Genomic DNA, 23756 nt, shown 5'->3' on the forward strand with positions numbered 1-23756 from the left:
GATATATATATATATATATATATATATATATATATATATATTATGAGCATCGATCCACGCAACTGGGATCGATGACATGACATATATATATATATAGTTTTTACAATTTACACAATTTGTCTTTAATATTTGCCTGAAAATTGTCGCTAATTCCAATAGAGCTTCCGAGTTAAATACACTTTTATTCAAGTATCTTTGAAATTTGTCAAGATTGTTTAAGTTGTTTTGTTTTGTTTGTTTTTTTAATGTTAAAATATCTGCGAGAAGAGAAAATCTGGCACTGCCTTCTTAATTCATATGTTCTATAAATAACTACTCGCCGTGAAACTGAAAAGGAACGCCCGTCCCCGTGGTATGGCAGATGATCCACTACGATAAAATACAAGCGTAACAGTAAAATAGATTTCATGGCAAATCAAACCGTGTTACTTCTCGGTCAATTGACGGAACATAATTGAAATCTTAAGCATTTCTAGAACGCAAATGATTCACGCAATGGTACAGCGAGCTGGATTTACCAACGTTTTAGAAATTAGAGCACGCTTTACCTGCTTCCTGTAAATGTCTGTCTGTTGCAAATCTGGAGGACCTCCGTCACTGTGTAGTGTTGTTCCCTTTCAAATGTCAGGATTAACAACATCCTCAAATAACTAATGTCCTTTTTTATACATGCAGACGTTCATTGACAACAGTGATCGTCCGGAGAGTTGGGTGTACGGATTAACAGGGATTCACTGTGGACAGTGTGTATTGTTGTTAAGAGACTGGGGCGAACAAACCACAACAGTCACGTCACATTTATAATAACACAGGGAACAAACACTAGACGGGCAACGTCAAAAGATTATGTTTGACTTTTCTTGTCACACAACATGATTATCCCTAAGAGCTATATTATCACCATGGGTGGCGCTATCGTAAGTGAAAATGTCGGTTTTTAGGTAAAAGGATGAGATAAACATGTCCTTTGACGAGAAATGACAGTTTCCTATGTGTCATGTAGGTTTTTTTAACCGATCTTCGTGATTTTATTCTGAAACTTCAACTATCATTGGTGCAGATTGAAAGTAGTTGCCATATTCAAAAAAATATCGATGATATATTTTTAAATAATTATTTTATCGAAGACAAAAATTGTACTAGATTATGTTTGAAAAATATTTTTGCTTCAGAAAGTTGCACCAAAAAATACTCTGTTGCAATATGGTTTTTTTTAAAACAATATTTAGGCTCACGGTTGTAAAAAGAAAATTAAAGTATCATGTCAACATACAAAATCCCAGCCCCGCATTTCGAGGCTGTATCCCACTACAGACTCCGCCATGACAATGAAGTGACAGTGTGGATGTCTCATATACGTGGAAAAACGGTCGAATGAAACTATATAGTGACCTATTTTAATCACTCTCAATATGTATTGACTCTTTTCCATTACGGCAAGACCGAAGATCCGGGGTAGAATAGGTCTTCAGCAACACGTGCTTCTCGTAAAAGGCGACTATGCTTGTCGTAAAAGGCGACTGAAGGGATCGGGCGGTCAGGCTAGCTGACTTGGTTGATGCATGTCATCGATCCCAGTTGCGTGGATCGATGCTCATGATAATAATCACTGGATTGTCTGGTCCAGACTCGATTATTTACAGACCGCCGTCACATAGCTGGAAAAATGCTGAGTGCGGCGTAAAACAACAAACCAACCAACCATTACGGCAACCGAAAGACAGTCAGAGATGAAAAACACGAGAAAAGGCAGTCGAGTATGACGTCATTTACATAGCCTTTGTGACTCCATGACATTATGACATCATAATTGACGTCATGTTACTTTGAACGGACAACATGGCTGCGCCCATGAGCCATCCTCGGCACTGGACAAATCTCCTCCGATGTTCAGTGTGTTTTTCTTACTTCCATGAACCGGTTACATTGTTCTGCGGGCATACTTACTGCAAAGGGTAAGCTGTGATACACTTCAATGCAAACACCATATGTATCTTCATGTGCATTTGAATCTAGATTGAGTCAACCGGTTTTTAGTACCGTCTAACTATTTTGGATTTTATTAAAAATATTAATTTGCAGGCCCTTCCTGCATATATTTGAGCTTTATTGCTGATTTGTGCAAATACCGTAATTCCTCTATTAGACGCGGGGCCTCTAATAGAAACCGGGTCAATTGTTCAGTGCAAAAAATAGAAGCCGGGCCACTAATAGACGCCGGGTCGATCAATTGATACAATTAATTATCTCTTTTTGGGACTTAAATTACATAATGATAGTGAAATGGGGGTATTAATAGAAGCCGGGCCGCCAATAGACGCCGGGCCTCTAATTGACGCCGGGTCAAAGGCTTGTCCGAAATAAATAGAAGCCCGGGCGTCTAATAGAGGAAATACGGTAATACGATTATCGCTTCTGGCTGTATTAGTACCGTAACATCAAACAAACATGGCAGTTAAGTGTACAGCTTCCGTAAAAACGTTAACCGTTCGTTCCGGTTTGGGGACCAAAATTCTGCAGTCTACCCTATTACTGGACATCTGTTGATATGAAATGATGACTAAACCGAATCTGACAAACTAAAAACAGTATTTCCGTTACATCACGGCAAGCCCAAAGTAGGTAGCTACACATGCACTATAACACACACGTATCCGCCATGTTTGTTTGATTCTGCTAATGAAGCCGCACGCGACAGCATCACTATTTGAAAAATAGGGCGATAAAGCTCAAAGTAAAAAGAAAAACATACCCTGATTGCATTCCTGTGAATAAACCTTGAAATTGAATATCAAGGCGATGCGGAAGGTCTCCGGCCGCATTTTGCTAAATGACGTTTTAAGATGGTACTATAGTCCTCGTCACTTGAAAAAGGATCACGAAATATCCCGATGATTAATTAACGAAGACAGCAGGTGGTTTGCTAATACAAGTCAATCCGCCGATAAGGGATACTGCTTACAGAAATGACCAAAATGGAAAATTGTGCTTTTCAAGAAATGTCCATTTTCCAGTTTTGATGAATACTCCTCTCAGACAGCATAAAATTACCCAGAGCCGACCAGTCCTTGTTTTAACCCCTCAATGCCGAGCGACAGGACGGGTAACAAGTACTATCTTTTAACGTCTCTTGACGCGACAGGGGATCAAACCATGCCTGCCGTAAAAGGAGACTATGCTTGTCGTAAGACGCGACTAATGGGATCGGATGGTCGGACTCGCTGACTTGGTTGATACATGTCATCGTATCCCAATTGCGTGGACCGCCGTCATACAGCTGGAATATTGCTGAGTGCGGCGTTAAACAAGAAACAAACAAACAAACGAACATAAACACAGCCATAGACTATTACAGGCATCTAGCATGCACTCACGCACATGCTAGCACACTAACAAACACACACGCGCGCGCGTATATAAGTGCAATTATCTTGAAACGCTACGTGAAACCCCATTTCACCTCACCTCATATGAAATGATGTTAAAAGCGGCGTTAAATCAAAATAACTTACATAGAAAAAAATCGGCAATCATATTATACTGTGTATGATTGTCTCGAAAAAGCAGTAAAATGTCTGGTTAAGTGGGTGCATTTTTACCCACGAGTAAATTAATCCAAACATTATCATTAGCTTTGGAATTACCACTTTATTGATTTGTCAACCTCTGCAAGAAAAAGTAGACGAAAACTAAATTTCACCGTTGAAATACTGGCATTCGATAAAGACCTGGGGTCGGATCCCTCTCCAGCCGCAGTACCAAGTGACCTCCATCGGAAATATATTCTCATTGTTTCTACACAGATAGGAGTTATTCTGAAAACTACGCCCCTGGATAAGATGAGTACCGTATTTCCTCTAATAGACGCCGGTCTCTAATAGACGCCGGGTCACTTGTTCAGTGCAAAAAATAGAAGCTGGGCCTCTTATGGATGCCAGTCCGATCAATTTATACAATTACGGACTTCGAGAATTGATTGAGATATATCTACGGATATCTACGAACACAAAATATTTCCATTTCGTGACGATTCGGGACATTCGTGGTCATAGTGAAATGGGGGTATTAATAGAAGCCGGGCCTCTAATTGACGCGGGGTCAAAGGCTTGTCCGAAATAAATAGAAGCCCGGGCGTCTAATAGAGGAAATACGGTACACAGTTTTATATACGGCTGCGTGCACTTTTCAGATGTATGCGACGGATGGCCGAGACAATGGAAGAAAACCACCCGGATGTCCCCGAGCATCGACTGCGCATGTGGTGTCCGACTTGCAGACATAGTGTACCTGCGCAGATGTTCTTGAGGAACGATGCCAACATCTCGTTTGTCTTACAAGATCTCGTTGAAGGGTGGCGGGCAGAGAGAAGCAATGTACGTATTAAAAGGTGGTTACTTCGGGTTTTCCTTCCACAGCAAGCTGACACGCCCTGATATGTAGATGAAATAGTGTGTGTGGCTGCTTGTACGAGTCCATCTTCCCGAGGCAAGGGAGTTTCCACCCTTGCCGAACTAGGCTGGAATTCCCGGGCTCGACCGTAGCGCCACCAGTGGTTATTACGAGTTATGTCCCTTCTAAGCCTCTCCTATGGACCAATCAGATTCCCCTCTCGTATCACTGGCATTTGTTTCAAACAAAATGCTGCCGCCCAGTCAAAACGATCTGACTGATAATCAAGATCTACTTTGTGATAAAACGGGTCTTACATAGCCACGTGCATCAAATCACGTGAGCACCTTGATTAAAAACATGAAAAGACATGGAAAATATGTGTTGACAACGAGTTGGCGGTGCACATGCTTTGCAAATCCTGCAATCGACAGAAATCTGCACGACATTTTACAACCCGGATTTCTATTTCGGTGCGCGATTTTGATTGGACTATGCATAGACTCGTTAGCCCAGCCAAAATGTAACTCCATAATACCAGCCTAGTTCGGCAAGGGTGGAAACTGGACTTTCATAGTCAGTTAACTCACTTGCCTCGGGAAGATGGTACGAGTCTGGACTTACTTGGGTTTTACAGTGGTGATCAGTGGTAGCCTACTGATATACTATGCCGCACTTTAACACGAATATCCCACACGTTGCTGAAAACCACTAGCACTGGGGTTGTGTTTACTGAAACCATGGTTAGGATTCAAACCCACGATCGGCAAATTACAGGAGATACCTTTGGACCACCCGCGCCCACTTTGGTGAGTGAGTGAGTTGGGTTTAACGCCGCTTTTAACATTATTCCAGTTATATCACGGCGTGTCAGCTTAATGTGGGAGGAAAGCCTGAAGTGATGCAGGTCTCAGACGTTTACCACTTCGGTGAAACCCACGAGCACGGGTATGGTGCTGACAAACCTAGAAACATAATCGGGGCGAATCGGGATTCGGACCCACAATCATAGGTTTCTGTCGTGCCGAAGGGACGCAACTCTGCATAGCGAATTGCGGCGCCTCAGACGACTGGGCCACCCGTGCCCCAAAATCAGTATGATACACACGCTAGTGTAATTCTTTTTTACCCATTGTGACTTAATCCTTTTAAAAAATGCACTGATCATCACCCGTGCCCCCTCGCCCACTTTGGTACATGTATTGATAAGTATATAGTGAGCAGTGCCTTCACTCACGATACATTAAGCTATTGAAATCTTCCTCTGAGACGTTGGCACCTCTGAGACGTCGACGACATAACTGATTTTCAGTGATCCATTCAAAGAATTTTCATAGCTCTTTTGCCTTTTACACCAAGTGAGACCCGGTTAGAATAGATCTTCAGCAACCCATGCTTGCCGTGAAAGGTGACTATGCTTGTCGTAAGAGGCGACTAACGGGATCGGGTGGTCAGGCTCGCTGACTTGGTTGATGCATGTAATCGAACCCAGTTGCTTAGATCGATGCTCATGATGTAAATCACTGGAATGTCTGGTCCAGACTCGATTATTTACAGACCGCGGTCATATAGCTGGAATATTGCTGAGAGCGGCGTTAAACATCAAAGAGAGGAGAAAGGATACCAAGTGGAATCTGTTTCGGTGGATAATATATTTTCTACTCAATTGTATATGCAGCTTGAGATCCTCGCTAAGGATAATTATCAACCGTTATTTTGCCGCGCAGATTGCCACATCCGGACAAGTAATGGTCCATTCAAGGTCAACCCAAACCGACAACCCTTCAAGGACGCACCACCGTAAATCGGATGTTGTCAGTAAAGACGAAAGCTACCTTAAGCTCCGCTCAGACATTCAGTACCTCCAAGCGGCCATCTTGTCCGGTGACTCAGACCAATCATGTGGAGACACAAATGACAACCAGCGAGTCTATGCCCGAAACAGTACCAGCGAATCCAATCTAGCCGACATTCAAGAATTTGATGACCTCAACGATGAACCAGTCAATGACCTTGAAATTGAAGGTGAAGGTCATGACGCGGGTCAACCGGAGCGCGTTGAAAGAGGTCGACCTGGATGGTCCCCGACCAGGACGTTGATGGTTATTGTGTGGGCTACGTACACCATCGTTATTATGATGGTAGCCGTTAATTTCCTGCCCTACATGATACTATACTCAGTTTTATTCATGGTTATAATTTACACAGACAGACTACCCAATAGATATGAGATGTAGACGCCTGTATTAGTTCTTTTGAAGCTATGGTCCATCCTCGAGTATCAAGGGTATTATATCTCAATTTTATTGTGATAAAGACCCTTGACCAAGTCGCTATTGACATGTCATGTCAAAATGAAAACTTGACACTTACTATAAGGGTAACGCTATTTTTCAGGGCATTATCATTTGCAGAAGCCCGAGGTCTTCCCTTAACTGCCCGACAAAGGAGGGCCCTTGAAAAGACCTCGGGCTTCTGCAAATGATAATGCCCTGAAAAATAGCGTTACCGTTATTGTAGCTAAAATGGATGGAATTAGTTATCAAATATAAAGAAACAACAATATCGGTTTTGAAACATTTACTGCAATCAACACCAATGTCACTGACTTACTTTTACAAATATGGAAACGTCATAGATCAAACCAGATGACGTCACTATTGAACGTGACGTCACCTATCCCTATCATACGACGTCACCTAACAACGGGTGTGATAATGGCCCGTCGTCAAGCAATATGAGGGCATTATCAAGTTACATTGGCCCGCTCATTTTTGATAACATGCGAGCGGTTTAATGATAATTCTATCCATTTTAGCTATACAACCGGTATAAACGACAGGACCAGTACATATTTTTCCGATACAAGGCTTGAATGTAAACATAAAAGTTAACAATGGAATATATAATGCACTAAATGTGAACGTTTAAAGTGGTATAGCTAAAATGGATAGAATTATCATAAAAATTCCCGCATGTTAACAGAAATCTGCCGGCCACTGTAACTTGACAGCAGTCCGCTTTCCCCTAACGACGGGCTACTGTCTATTCTATACCTATGTGACGTCATTTGCGTCACGTTTCTTGTTTTTGATGTCATCATATAATATGTTCTATGATGTTGCCATTTGTAACTCAGTGACCTCCGTTTTAAGCTTTTTTCCTCTTTATTTTTTTTTAATAAAGTCACGAACGTGGTTTCTTTAATAAATAATGTCTTTGCTCATCACAATTCATTTTACTTAAACCCAAAATAGTGTCGAATAACGAATTTCTGTACCAGAATTTCCATGTGAAATATGTGAGGTGGGTGTTGGAAAATCCAAAATGGCTGTTACAGACGGTATACGGTCTCATAGTAGGTCAGTATCAACCATCTTGGATTTTTACTGAAGGATGTTTACAATACAGTCAGGTCTCGATATAACCACGAAATTTGGATAAACCGAAATAATAATTTAGTATTGAGTATTTTATATCGAGCTTCTTTCTAAGTCCCATGACGTTCAATGAATGTCGTATTGTAATATACAGACAGTTCCAATGTTGAGACAAATCGATACATAGCAGGTGACAGACACATTTTCATAGATCCATTTGAGAAATAATGCAGCAATTGCAAAACGTGTACACGACTGTCGTTTAACAATGTGTGTAAGCTGTTTTGATCGTGAATAAATGACTGCATATTATCAATATTTTAACTAAATACGTGTTCTGTCTCTTTGTCTATTTTCGTGTGCGTATTATTTATTTTTGTTTGTTTTCAAACTTAATATTCCTTCTGAGGCATCATTAGACTGATATGTTGATAGACTGGCGTCCAGTCAAGACCTAGCTCCACCCCAGTGCCAAACACCTTCGCTACCTCCAGGTGTATCGAGCACAGTGTACAAGAATGTAGCGAGATTGGCAAAGCTCCAAACAGGGCAGATAACTGTGCAGTCCATGTTGTGTGGTTTTACGCCGCAATCAGCAATATTCCAGCAATAATGGGCTTCACACATTGTACCCATGTCGGAAATCGGGTCTTCGGCGTGACGAGCAAACGCTTTAACCACTAGGCTACCCGACAATCCCTATACCATGTTGAGTATATATGAAGGTGTTTTGTCGGTTCTTTTGCTTGAATTCTCTGCTAAAAATGGTCATTAAAAGGTTTCACTATTTCTTATGATTGGCTTGAAATATAGCGAGATAAGAATTAGTGCTATGATATGGTTTAGCAGAGGCCTTCTCCGTGGTCTAGTGGTTGGGCGTCCGACCGGAGAGCAGAAGGCCCGGGGTTAGATCCCCGGCCGCGTCATACCAAAAGAGGTTAAAAGGTGGTACATCGCGAAGTTCATGAACTCACGTGAGCATCTTTATTAAAAACATGAAAAGATTTGAAAAATATCTGTTGACGCCGAACTGGCGGAACGCAAGCTTTGAAAAATCCTGCAATCGACCGAAATCTGCCAGGCTGTTTATGAACCGGATGTCGATTTCGTCGCGCGATTTTGTTTGGACTGTGCATAGACTCGTTAGTCCAGCCAAAACATAACTCCATAATTCCAGCCTAGTTCTGCAAGGGTGGAAACTGGGCGTATAAAATCAGTTAATTCCCATGACTCGGGAAGATGAAGTCCGTATGGAAATAGGCCCGTGGGAACCTCGCATTATTCGTTTTTATATAGCTATTTAGACGGCTTTGAAACCCTATTACCACTTCCTGCAAGAGCGGATCCTCAATTCTACAGTCTTCAACATACTACATTTGGTTTTTCAAAAAGGGTGAGCGTGTTAGCCTGTTAGGCTGATCCAGAGGGGGTGGGTCGGGGGGTTTAACACCCCAATCCCCCCCGTCTCACACCCCAAATCTCCTGTCCTCAGATTTGACCCAAAGCGGCATCGTATTGAAGTAAGGGATCTGATTTTAATGAGATTGTAATTCTATAATTCACTATCATTATATCTTAAAGGAAGTGCGTGGTGCAATCTGTCTGTTTGACATGGCTGTTTTTGAAAACGCAAGCTTTCCTTGTCCCGGTAGATATTTTCCGTTTTGCTAGACGTGAGATTCTACATGGTGACAGCTCACGGGAGATGGCTGACTGGATAACACAAGGAAATCCCGAACATAAAAGAGGGAAACATTCACACTCATAGGATATTTACAAAGTCCTATTTTTTTTTTCTTAGATGTGAGTTTCAAGTGAATTTCAACTCGCGAGCTTTCTTCAAGATTTGTTTCGCCGTTTAAATTTGAGAAGCTCAAAAGACATGCATAGATAACCTTATTCTATGTTAAATAAAATCAGTATCGCTACGAATAGAATATATAATCTACTGGATTCGTGTCATAGGATAGTTATGGCAGACAGTAGTCTGATCAGTTGAATGATCCGTTAACTATGCAACAAATAGTTGAACATTGTTCTTTTCTAAGGTTAAGCAGTGCACTCCTGTCGTCCTAGCTTTGTTTACAATTTATTCCTGACATTGTGCAAGTTGAAGGTGTTTAAAGCTCTCGATGCTGCAGGCGAACCTATTCGACAGGCGCACCCTCAAATGAAACTCGCAAGAACTGTTTAAGGAATATGCTTTGTGTATCATTTAGGTTACGTGTGATATGCATAAATGCTCAGCTTTCAAAATATCAAAACTTCAGTAGTTTATTTACCGAAAAAAGAAAACATTGCGAGTTAAGAAAATATCACCCAAATATCTCAGCACACAACTACCAGAAACGGCCATTGCTGACTTTTAGAACTTCACTTTGAGCGGTATGCAGTCAGATATTTTCTTTATAATTTTATCTTATTTCGGATTCGATCATATTTTTTTGTTACCAGATGAAAAGAAAACAACTGGTCGACAACGGTAGGATATAATGGTTTATGCAACGCACACTGAGAGCCAAATCGGTGTTTCGCCGCGTCACAACTTATTTACGCATATATATTTGTTTATAACATTTTCTTTATCCTTCGACACCTTCCCTTCGAATTCTATATATTATTCTTCAATTCTTGCAGGGATCTATATTTAAAGGACAACAGCTTTACGGTAGCAATTTCATTAAAATCAGATATTAGTTGTTTAGCGGTAGCGAAAACTAAGATATGATTTTAATGAGATTGTACGGTAGCCGTCACTGATCAATCTTCCCATAAGAATGGGTTTTTATTGCCAGGAAGTCGTGGCATGAAAGTCAGGCCAAGCTGGAGAGCCGTCTCTCCTGATCTGCACGTTTGTGTGGCGCTAGCACGTGCAGCTCCATTGCAATAATGGGTGTCATTAATTGTGTTTAAACGTTTGCTGTACATACAGATAAGTGCTTAATTCTTTATATACAGTAAAAAAATATTAACAGAATATTGTTATTCAAGTTAACGCCCCTATAAGCAGTTTAATCCTTCGCGAAAACGGAAAATGTAAATTATTTTCACAGCTTGATGTGAGAATTAGGGATCATTTGACTTTTCGGAACATATTTCTTTATTTAATCTGAAATTGACTATTTTTGACCTCCTTGAATAATTGCAAAATATTGCAAGGGAATTAATCCGAATAACTGTCCTTTGATCATAACGTGGTTATATACACATGCAACTGAGGCGTTATCCACACAGCCAAATGTCTTCCTTGCTTGAGAAGCCCATTTCTGGTGTCTGGTGATATTGCTGGAATATTGCTAAAAGCGGCGTAAAACCATACTCATTCAATCTTCCGTGCTGCGTGGTCTCCACGATGAACCACACACCTGTTGCAGTGGTCAGATAGAGTTACCTCCCCTATACCGCCAGGTGCCCAAAGGTGACAGATGACAGCGTAATCAATGCTCAGTGACAAAGCGCATCGAAGTCAGCGACAGATACACGCTTTCTCCACGGATTGCAGGTGAGAATGCACGGACCCCACGTGCGGAAACTTATTGAATTACGTCATGGAGATATGTGATAAAAACAATAACGGCATTGTCACCCTGTACCTCTAGCTCAGACTGTCAAACTAGGTCAATGAAGCTTTTGAAGAAGATTATATATCGACAGTGCTATTTAGTCGACACTTTGCAACGATTTTACTGTTAACAGTTTACTGGAAAAAATATTTGTCAATTCATTGAGGTAATAAAGATTGTGAAACAGAGAACTCCCGAATGCCATAGCGAATGATGACAGATTCGTGATCTGTGACGAAATTGACAAGAGTTCTGTCTCGTGTCTAGTGTTGTGAACTTTGCAACAAATTTGAGAACAACTGGTTTATATTTAAATGAGTTGTTTGTCTGTTTGCTAACACATTGCTGTAAATATTGAATGCATTATGGGACAAGGTCGGAGTGTTAATTATTTATATTTGAGTAATATTGAAATATTTTAATATTTTTCCCAGTCCAGTATATAGGTATTGAGAAAATATATTGATCATGTATGTTGATCAGTATAGATCCCTAAAAGAATGGTAGCACTCTACACAGCATAAAGGTGATGCATTGCAATTACAACCAGGAACAAGTCGCTATGTCTTGGTACAGTCTTTTAATGTTGGTTGTACAAAACAAACCAACGTCATGAACACATCACCCTTATTAAAATTACAAAAAAACTAAAGCAGAGATTTATCTGTTTCCTAACGAAGTGCTCTTGGCATTTTGGCAAAAATATCTTAGATTAGATTTATTTTCAGTTGAGATGTTCCTGAATTCAGAGGTACTCTGTCACTGTACTTTAACATTGCATTAAATGCAATAATTAATGTCTCATGTCTTTCCTGGCTCTGTTATCAGTTATGAATTATTATCAGTAGTTATATGCCTAAATTAATGTGAATAAGGAATTATTTTAGCACCTGTTTGGGAATTTTTACTGATATCCCCTGCAGACTTGGGTAGAATATCGGTCTCTGTGCAGGTCTAGATATAAATCTATGTAAAGTGTATATTGACAATAAAACCTTTTAGAGTTGACTTTATTTCACAATTAGGTGTTATCCCCAAAATATGAAAATCACATAGTTATATGGCTGTTTGGGGGATGAAATCCTCTACCATTTACAAACTGATAAATATTTGGACTTCTTGTGGCAGCTTTCCTAATAATAACCGAGACTGGTCTGAATATTTGGGTACTGATGCACACAAAGATGGAGTCTGCTGAAGCTAGACTACAGGGATGCAAATCATCCTAAATATTGTGGTATGGCCACTCCCTAAAATGCCTGTAATTGTACTACTCGTCATATGTACTTTGTCACTTTCATGACACGAGTGTCAGAATTCTTGTACCTTGCATGCATTCTTACACAAGCTTCATAAAATCTGTATGATACACACGCTAGTGTAATAATTTCTTTTTAACCAATTGTGACTTAATCCTTTTGAGCTACCCTTTTGAAAAATGCACTGATCACCACAACTGCCTTAGAAAACTACAATTTGTCCAATGATGTCGACAATCTTAAGCTATGTTGTCATTCCTAGTGTGACGTCATTCCTAGTGTGACGTCATTCCGACCTTACGTCACAATAAGATTTGAATTACGCCAACGATGCCGTCAGGATGACGAAACAATACACTGATGTGAGAGAAGTGATATTTGCACGAGTGCACATACGTATTTCTTAACTTGGTTATTTCTAACCGAATGGGTAATAAATACGTGTATCACACCTTCAAGTCAGAATGATGAGAGCTGATTGGTCCACATGATCTTGATAAAAGGCTGTTTATCCCGCCTTGGAGGGAAATAAATTTCTCAGCGGGGGGAATACAGCTCTTATACCCCACCACGAGCAAGTCAGGCTGCACATGGATTTCTGAGAGGCAGAATAAATCCCTTATACCCGTTTAAAAGCAAAAAGCTGCACGCTTTTTCTGTGTCATTAGCGCAAGCTAACCTCAGTTCAATTGAGGAGCTGTTTTCTACCAATTTTGAATATGTTTGAATCATTTGACAGTGTCCTATTAAAACATGAATTCGTTGAAAATTCTTTGTAGTAGGATCACGAGGGGTACGTCCGGTTTTATGCGTCCCTCGTTGAGTTTTGTACCATTCGCCTCCACCGAACGCGGGAAGGAAAAAACTTAGACAAACCGCCTCAGGGCCCCGTTCCACAAAGCGATCTTAGCACTAAGGTCATCGTAAGTCCCATACTTTAACATAGGTTTACGATCATCGTAGCGCTAAGATCGCTTTGAGGAACGGGGCCCAGGCTAGTAGGATCAAGTGCCTCTACTACAGTCACACATATAAACTGACAACATTATGAACATCCAAGTTCGTGTTTGTTTTTCATTCATTAATATTAAGTTAAATTGGAAGTTAAATTTTTGACAATTGACAACCACCTACGTTGAATTTTTGGGTCCAAATTTTGTGAAACAGCATGCTTAAAGGCCATGGGATAACGATACACTTGTCGAAGATCAAAGTTGCCTACTGTACTTATTCCTGCCGAAAAGTACACTTTTTGTGTTCTATCATTATGGGATGGCGTCGTAAGAGGCGACTAACGGGATCGGGAGGTCAGGCTCGCTGACTTGGTTGATGCATATCATTGTGTCCCAATTGGATTGATGCTCATGATGTCAATCACTGGATTGTCTGATCCAGACTTGATTATTTACAGATCGTCGTCATATAGCTTGGGCATTGCTGAGTGTGGCGTTAAACAACAAACAAACAAACCTTCCAGTGATCTAATGTATCCATGGTAACATTGTTCTATCATTACTATCAGTCAAAATGTCACAACTCACTCACTCTCTCACAATTTGTAGAGGCGGCACGGGTGGCCCAGTCATCTAAGGCACCGCGATTCGCTATGTAGAGTTGCGTCCCTTGGGCATGCCAGAAACCTATGATTGTGGGTTCGAATCCCGGTTCGCCCCGATTATGTTTCTAGGTTTGTCAGCACCATACCCAAGCTCATGGTTTTCACCGAAGTGGTAAACGTCTGAGACCTGCATCACTTCAGGCTTTCCTCCCACATTAAGCTGACACGTCGCGATATAACTGGAATACTGTTAAAAGCGGCGTTAAACCCAACTCACTCACTCACTCACAATTTGTAGAGTGGGTGCAGTCTGTTTGAATCAAACATCCTAGGACTATAGGTCACTTCTGGTGAAATTTCAAAACAGCCAGTCAACATCAACACTTGGCCTCTAAATTCTCGTATTAGTAAAAAAACAATCAGACCAGCATATTTTCTGATTTTTAGATTCTTGTCAAAGTTCGCTGGTTCAAGTGACACGGCCTCCTACGGAGGTGTACTCAGATCTTCACACACACATACAATCATTATCGGGGTAAAGGATCTGATTTTACTGAGATTGAGTGTAGGTGCACCACAGAATTAGGGTTGGGGTGTTTGGCGTTTCATAAAAAAGGTAATTAAGTCTTGTGTAGAGAAACTATTTGTCATTCAAAGTATGCTATAAATGCTAAAAAAAGAGCAATCAATAATTATCATATGCAGCCCTGGTATTATTGTTATGACAATGTATCGAGAAGGTGGAGATATGATCTAGAACTGAAAACTCTCATCTGTGTGCAATCTGTTTTTGCTAAATCTTATCTATGTGTCTGTTGGTGTGATGTATTGATCAGCGTGCCATAGTACCATATTTCATCTAATAAACTAGTCTTTCCAATATGCCCCGTCTCAATATTGAATCAGAAGAATGGATACTTTGTCTCTAAGCGCACACTTGGTTGTTTTACGCGACGCAGAAATGTGCTTCGACAGCATAAATGTATAGAATGGACACAGAAAAAATATATATTGCGTCCCGTGGCACTGTAAATAAACGTCACTATTTCATTACATTACAGGACTCTCATACTTCCTGTGATGAGCTGACCCGTGAAGATCGGGGATAGAATAGGTCTTCAGCAACCCAGGCGACTATTCTTGTTGACTATCGGGATTGGGTGGTCAGGCTTGCTGACTTGGTTGATGCATGTCATCGTATCCCAATTGCGTGGATCAATGCTCATGACATCAATCACTGGATTGTCTGGTCCAAACTCAATTATTTACAGACCGCCGTCTTATAGCTTGAATATTGCTGAGTGCGGCGTTAAACAACAAACAAACATACAAACAAACATGTGAGGAGCCTCGGAATTCATCCTCTACACCCCGAGTTTTGTAGGTCAAGGTAAAACCATTTAGAAACCATATAATAAATAGTTCATTTCCTCAAAATGTCATGTTGGTAGAAAGGAATAAAAAAAAAAAAAAATTGGGAATGGAAGGACTAGGGGAAAAAAACAAGTTTTAGTTAACTGCCTCCCGTTATAGACACCTGTTGCTGTTCAGCATAATTCATTGCATTTTGATGTTTTTCAGATTTACTTTTCATCAGGTTTTTTAATTGGGCCTCCAAAAAACAACTGCTCTTAATACGTGATGGAGCATTTACCAGATGAAATATGGTATCTTTGCACCGGGTGAATCAAGCATAGTGTAGTATCAGTAGATTGGAAATATGAAATCTCCATCGGGTTTTTTTTCCATATCCAGTGTTCCTAAAATAGTGCTCATTGATAAATAATGAATTTTGTGGAGTATTATTTAAATACTATCATATGAATTTTAAGAGTAAACTATACTCAACAACAAAAGTTCCTGTGACACCAATATTTTAGTGTATTTTTCAAACAAGTAAACGCCTGGTCCATTCCATGAGACGAAGATGTGTTGCTTGCATCGCAACCAGAGGTGGACACACACGTGCTATTGATTTGTAAATTGACATTTAGGCATGTTCATGTTTTTTATGAAATCACACATTTTTGAAGTCAGTATGGCAAATTAAACATTTGAACACTTACAGAACTCTTTTATCTGTTGCAAACCACAATTGTTTCAGATTTGGTAAAAAACAGAACTTTGCATTAAATCTTATTCAATGCCACAGGAACTTTTGTTGTTCAGTATATTCAAAATATTCATTTTGGTTTTGCCATTACCCCGTACCCCGTACTCAGTACCCCGTACCTCGTACTCTGTACCCCGTACCCCCTCCGTACCCCATATCCCGTACCCCGTACTCCGTACCCCTGCCTTTGTAATTAGGTTATGGATACCGTTAACCCCGGAAGTGAAAAAGAAAATTTATTCATAAAATTATCAAATACTTGACATTAGGAATCAGGAAATGGCAATTGTTTGTATGATAATAACATGTTAAATGAGCACTGTGTGTGTTGGGTATGACAGTTGATGAAAATGGTTCCAGGTTTTTATTATACCCATGACAAAATGTCGGGGGTATATAGTTATACCAAGGCTCTGTCCGTCCGTCCGTCCATCCGTCCGAAAACTGTTCAGTGGATTCATCTCAAACTTAGTACATATAATCTGTGTCATATGAAGGGTTGCAGTCAAAAAATAAATAAATTGTTTTTATTAATTTTCCATTTTTTAATGAATTTTTCAAACCCTAAATTCCGTCCGAAAACTTTGTCCGTGCGATTTCTCTTAAACTATTTAGTGGATTCATCTCAAACTTTGTACATAGAATCTGTGTCATATGAAAGGGTGCAGTCAAAAGAAAAAAAATGTTTTTATGAATTTTCCCTTTGTTTATGAATTTTTCAAACCCTAACCCTATCCTAGCTATTTAATTTGTAACTACTGACACACTAGGCGGGTCGGGGGTATTAGTGAGCCACGCTCACTTTTGCACTTGTTTTAGTATCATTTGAAACACTTTCAGGGGTAGCAGCACATAGGGGACAAGGAATGATCTGTCCACATGAAAACATATTCCATTTCAAACAGATGGGTAGATAGGTCAACAGTTAACAAAATAATTTGATCTCCAAACCAATTTCACAATCTAAATTCACAAGTTTTTGTAAGTTTGTGTTTAGGCTTTAAACATTGCTTTGATACAAAATGCCATCGATTTCTTCCTTTTGAAGAAAAATACACACACACAATGATTTGATCAAATCCAGATCGACAAAATTTTTAAAATAATAATAATGTGCCTACAGAGCTTTGTAGGGTACAATACCTCTAACAGAAATATTTCTTGCCTACGTAGCTTTCTTGGCGAACTTACTCTAGTCTACAACTTTGCTAATGATTCTCTTTTTTTTTAACACAACCTTTTTGCTGAACTTTCTGATTTCTTATTTTAGATTTCTATCATCACTATGTCTACTACCTGCTAGGGCTGCAACGATACACCTAGGTCACGATACGATACGTATCTCGATACTTACATGACAAATCGATACATATCTCGATACTTACATCACAATTCGATGCGTATCTCGATACACTACGATACATATAGTGATAAGAGAAGACAAGAGGTAAATGAATTAAACTTAGTTTATTAAAATGAAAAATTAAATGAAAGTGAATGAATGTTCATGAGTCATAAAACATATACTGTAATGAGTATTTTAACTTAATGAATCATCTGCCATTTCCATGTAATGGCTAGCAAACACAAAAGTAACAGTCCTACATATTTGTGAGTTGTGACTAGATGGTAGGAGTTAATACTAAATGTACCAGTGTCCAGTAACTAATGATTTGCCATTTTCATGTATATTTATTTTGTCATGTTATACAGCATTTTGAAAGGTCTAATCCTAGTGTTTGTAAATATGAAAGTTATGTTTATCACATTACTTAAATAATGCATTTACAACTTAATTAAGTTTGTTGTACATAAAAAAATGTAAGCTAACACATTCATAACGTCCAGATTAAGGACCAAGGAATATATATATATATGTTTTTTTATATATATATAAATAAATATGTATATAAATATGTACCTCTTAAAAAAAACGTATCGTGAAAAATCGAGATACAGCACCTCACAAATCACACACCATATCGTACCTGCCTATGCTTATATTATAGGAAACCTTTCAGCTCATGAATACTTCAATGTTTAATGCAGCACAGCAACACTTTTAGATATAGTGTAAAATGTAATCTGTACACGAATGTATATGAATAATGGAAACTAGCATGATAAAACAGTTTAAAAAAGTTTTAAAAAATTGAAAAAGTAAAGATATTGCTTTCATATCATTGCCTCGGATATATAATATTTATGAGATCAAAAACAACTTCTTCTTTAGAAGGGGCGGTCAGGTAGCCTAGTGGTTCAAGCGTTCACTCGTCACGATCTTACCACTGAAGTTTGTAATTTATTAATATTGTCCCAATGTCAACTATGCATCGATGCTGATACAGGAAACCTTTCAGAGTTATGAACTTTTAATACTTGATTCTTTTCATTCACTGCAGCATCCGACTCAGATACTGTGATGAAAGAGTTTTAAAAAGTAATAGAGTAAAAATATTAATTTCTTATCTTTGCCTCAGTTATTCCCGCTACATGACGGTTGTCTATAAATAATTGTCTGGACCAGACAATCCAGTGATTGAAGTCTTGAACATCAAACCACACAAGTGGGATACGATGACATGCATCAACCAAGTCAGAAAGCCAGACATGATCCCGTTAGTCGCCTCTTACGACAAGCAGAGTCGCCTCTTAAGACAAGCATAGTCACCTTTTATCTTCAGTTATTGTATGAGACACTATACACAATTGTCATGAAATCTGTTCATCTATGACACCAGTATGAGACACTATACACAATTGTCATGAAATCTATTCATCTATTGAATTTACGACTGACATTTGGTTTGCATTCCTGGTCTGGAATGTCACTCAAGGATCTAGGGCTGCTGGAGAGTGCAGGCATTTACCGGACCTGAAATTCTCTATGCATGAAATGTGAAAACATGCAAAAAATTAAAAGACTGCATCCACTGGCGTGCATAAAATGTGTTTGCATGTTTGGAAGTTGATGTTGCTATATCATAATTACTACCACTTAGGGCTAATTTCTTGTATGTAATCATTTAAAATATACAAAACACAGTCAAAAGCTTCACAGTGTTCTAGCACTGGCTCTTGTAGATTTGTTTCAGTTGGGGAATTCCACATCTGTTTTAAAATAATGTGTAATGAAAAAATTGACATTCCCCTCATTGTGTAACCTACAATTACTGCTCTCAAAATTAGGAATAGAGGGCTCTTATTAGAATATTGTTTTGGTGAAAGAAAAAGAGTTGAAAGATAAATTTCGTGGTTTATGCTGACGCACTGAAATGTTTATGTACAACAGATACATTTTTCCAGAATTAAATTGCCCATAATTAAGGGTGCATATAACACACAAGTGTGTATTATACACGAATAAAAATGTCTTGTGTACATTGATCAATTGGACAGGGTGCTAATCGGGATTGTTCACTAGCCAATATATTAGCAAATATCACTGTGGGCGCTTATTAGAGCGGGGCGCTTATTACGTCGAATACGGTAAAGGCTTTCAGTCCCCTGGATCTACAAAATAAATAACACCGGTAAAACCCTGAGTGATTCTGCCTCACATATTTGTTGTGGTGGCACTTGGTTGTTTGTTTTGTTTGTTTGTTGTTTGACGCCGCACTCAGCAATATTCCAGCTATATGATGGCGGTCTGTAAATAATCTAGTCTGGACCAGACAATTCAGTGACTGACATCATGAGCATCGATCCATGCAATTGGGATACGATGACATGCATCAACCATTTAGTGAGCCTGACAACCCAATCCCGTTAGTCGCCTCTTACGACAAGCATAGTCGCCTTTTACGGCAAGTATGGGTCGCTGAAGACCTATCTTGCCCCGAATCTTCACGGGTCTGGCATGTGGTCACAAATCAAGTGAAGTTAACCAATGTTGGTCGCAGAGAGTCATTAGATGGGTGACCGCGTTCGGCAGCCTGGCTCCTGAGAGTTTCTAGGGCTTCGGTCCTGCCCCACACTGAAGCACATGTAACACATGTGGTGTCTCTTTGGGAGAGGGACTCTGTTCACCCAGCAGTGAATGGGTACCCGGTAGGATGAGATGGCAATGCGGTTGTTAACCTTTAGTGCCTAACAGGCAGCTTGGGTTGTATACTCCCCAGGGAGCTGAAAATGATTGTTGAGTGCACATTGTTCCATTGAACGGTGTAATAAAAGCATGCTTATGCATGGAGTACAGCGCCATATAAATGGACTATTATCATCATCATCATCATCATCATCATTATTATTATTATTATTATTATTATCATTTCTTTGTTTTAATGCGCACCCCGCAATACCAGCTATATCACAGCAGCCTATAAATGATTTAGTCCATGTCAAACAATCAAGTGATTAATAGTATGAGCAAAGATCCAGGGCAACATCTGGATGCTGTAAAACGATCATCCAAGTCACTGAATCTGACCTATGATCCATTTGTCAACTATGCAGGCGTCTACAGAAGACTGCAGATTTAGTGCAGCTGTACACAAACTCTACTGCATGAATAATGAACGAAAGGCTACCTTGCTTCGGGGAACCAGGACACGACTGCTGTGAGCCCATGTGACATGTGACACACTGGGCCAGCGCATGGACAGATGTCACATAAAAGTCACCTGGAACAGCAAATTTAAACGACAGTATGTCGACAGTTCTGGGTGTTTTCAAATCATACAGGAATTAATTTCCAAGTTTGACGTCACACCTTCAGTTCATGCACGATTCAATCCTCAAACCAAAACAATGGAGCTCCACACAGTGAAGCAGAAAACACAAGCACTGCGCAGAATAACCGGCTTCGGTCATGTTTCTATTGGAGGCAAATTGACGAGAAAGTTTGTGTGTATTTCTTGCAGTTGAGTTACAAAATACTTATTGCAAGCTTGATTACAAGAGCCAGTCAAGTACCTCTGCGAATTGGTCACATCTGACGCAGTTTTTTCAAGATATTTTTCATCTTTTTTTGACAAATCTCTACATTAAGTTGAACATATGTCATGGAAATGTTGAACTTTCATTGAGAAGATATCCTAAAACGTTACATATTTACAAATTTTTCCTTTGTTTATGTAGCAGGGCGTGGAGTCGTCCTACAGATGAAATCCTCACCTTGTCAGCTTGCTGATGGGATTAACCTCTTTGGTCATGTGGACAAGGCATCCGACCTCAGATCAGAAGGTCCGTGGTTCGAATCCCATCAGGGGACTCAGAAATTTTATGGCCGCTAAATTTTATATTGGTTCCAGGTGCTGTAAGCGAAGCCCTTCAGAGAGCTTACGATTGCCATGCCCCTCACTGTTGCAATTGTTGTATCTATAGGATTATGTGTAAAATACATCTTCCCAAGGCAAGGGAGTTTAAAAGTCCAGTTTCCACCCTTCCTGAACAGGACTGCAATTCTGGAGTTATATTTTGGCTGGACAACATGGATTTCAATGGCAGATTTCGGATGTGTACCATTAACTGTCGACAGATATTTTCCAAATCTTTTCATGTTTTTTGCCATGGTGCTCATGTGATTTGATGCACCTCTCGAAATAAGATCCGTTTTATTACAATATATATCTTGAGCATCGATCAGATCATCTTGACTGGGTTCCGCAATTTTGTTTGATTTGTTTTGTTTGATGGTTGTTTTATGCCTCACTCAGCAATATTCCAGCTATATGACTGCGGTTTACAGTATATCAAATACTCAGTATGTCAGTCTTTTCAATTTGGTATAAATTTGCCATGAAAGGCACCCACGGTGCTTAGAAATGACAAACGGGATCACATTACAAGATCATACACAAGTTAATTTTGGTATCGGAGATTGAGCAAGAAACCCCAAACTAAGATCAAACTTCACAGGAACTGAAACATTAGAGATAAGAGTGAAAGACAAGGTGATTGACAACTTTAATTGTATTTCCAGTCAGCCTATTTTTTAACATTGCAATCAATACAGTTGTGTTTTTCTTCTGATAACTGGGAATAGTAATCACATTGATGTATGTTGTATGCACTACCACTGGTTCAGATCCGGATAAAAATAGGTCTTCAGCAACCCATGCTTGGCGTAAAAGGTGACTATGCTTGTCGTAAAAGGCGACTAACGGATCGGGTGGTCAGGCTCGCTGACTTGGTTGATGCATGTCATCGATCCTAATTGCGTGGATCGATGCTCATGATATCAATCACTGGATTGTCTGGTCCAGACTCGATTATTTACAGACTGCCGTCATATAGCTGGAATATTGCTGAGTGCAGCGTTAAACAACAAACCAACCAACATAATCAGTGGATGGAAACTTATTAACATATCAAAACAAATAAATCAAGGTTTTTTTTGTGGACCCCACCTCAAGTTCCTTTTTCAAGGGTTTTGGGAGGGGAACGGCAAGCTGAATCATAGCCTAGATATTCAACTTACTTACATTAAATATACAAGCCTCTCTGGAGATTTTTGATAGACACACATCAGGGCGTGTTGACAGATAATCTCTTCCTGTCAAGCCGGATGCCGAAGAAGCAGGAGATGAGATAGGGGGAAGCTTTCTGACACATCGGCAATTCTTGTAGGACTTTATCATAACATGTTTCTTTTCAATTGCACAAGGGGCGGTCGGGTAGCCTAGTGGTTATAGCTTTCATTCTTCACGCTGAAGACCTGGGTTCGATTCCCGACATGGGTACAATGTGTGAAGCCCATTACTGGTGTCCCCCGCCGTGGTCAAGTTCATGCCATGGAATGAACATAGCGCCCCTTTAAGAAACATAACAGATAATGAGTTGCAGGTCCTAGAATATGGGCTTCGGGCCATGGAATGAACATAGCGCCCCTTTAAGAAACATAACAGATAATGAGTTGCAGGTCCTAGAATATGGGCTTCAGGCCATGGAATGGAACTTAGTGCCCCTTTAAGAAACATAACAGATAATGAGTTGCAGGTCCTAGACTATGGGCTTCAGGCCATGGAATGGAACTTAGTGCCCCTTTAAGAAACATAACAGATAATGAGTTGCAGGTCCTAGACTATGGGCTTCAGGCCATGGAATGGAACATAGCGCCCCTTTAAGAAACAAAACAGATAATGAGTTGCAGGTCCTAGAATATGGGCTTCAGGCCATGGAATGGAACATAGCGCCCCTTTAAGAAACAAAACAGATAATGAGTTGCAGGTCCTAGAATATGGGCTTCAGGCCATGGAATGGAACATAGCGCCCCTTTAAGAAACATAACAGATAATGAGTTGCAGGTCCTAGAATATGGGCTTCAGGCCATGGAATGGAACATAGCGCCCCTTTAAGAAACATAACAGATAATGAGTTGCAGGTCCTAGAATATGGGCTTCAGGCCATGGAATGGAACTTAGTGCCCCTTTAAGAAACATAACAGATAATGAGTTGCAGGTCCTAGACTATGGGCTTCAGGCCATGGAATGGAACATAGCGCCCCTTTAAGAAACAAAACAGATAATGAGTTGCAGGTCCTAGAATATGGGC

At 39.8% G+C, this 23756-nt stretch overlaps 1 protein-coding gene across 1 annotated transcript; it reads left to right on the forward strand.

The window, feature by feature from the left end:
* The first annotated feature begins 1839 nt into the window (after positions 1 to 1839).
* Positions 1840 to 6626, forward strand: LOC139444635 (uncharacterized). The gene is made up of 3 exons (XM_071225553.1): positions 1840 to 1955; positions 4190 to 4373; positions 6117 to 6626. Exons 1-3 carry the CDS (start codon positions 1840 to 1842, stop codon positions 6624 to 6626), a joined length of 810 nt encoding a protein of 269 aa, XP_071081654.1.
* Positions 6627 to 23756: the final 17130 nt, after the last annotated feature.

Source organism: Haliotis cracherodii, unplaced genomic scaffold, assembly GCF_022045235.1.
Source record: "Haliotis cracherodii isolate W230 unplaced genomic scaffold, xgHalCrac1.p SCAF_6, whole genome shotgun sequence".
NCBI lineage: Eukaryota > Metazoa > Mollusca > Gastropoda > Lepetellida > Haliotidae > Haliotis > Haliotis cracherodii.

Bases quoted from the DNA above. Each gene is read 5' to 3' on its own strand.
- LOC139444635 (XM_071225553.1), top strand. From the start codon at position 1,840: ATGGCTGCGCCCATGAGCCATCCTCGGCACTGGACAAATCTCCTCCGA. The intron at 1,956-4,189 runs GTAAGCTGTGAT...TGCACTTTTCAG, and splicing joins GGGCATACTTACTGCAAAGG to ATGTATGCGACGGATGGCCG. The intron at 4,374-6,116 runs GTACGTATTAAA...TTTGCCGCGCAG, and splicing joins GGCGGGCAGAGAGAAGCAAT to ATTGCCACATCCGGACAAGT.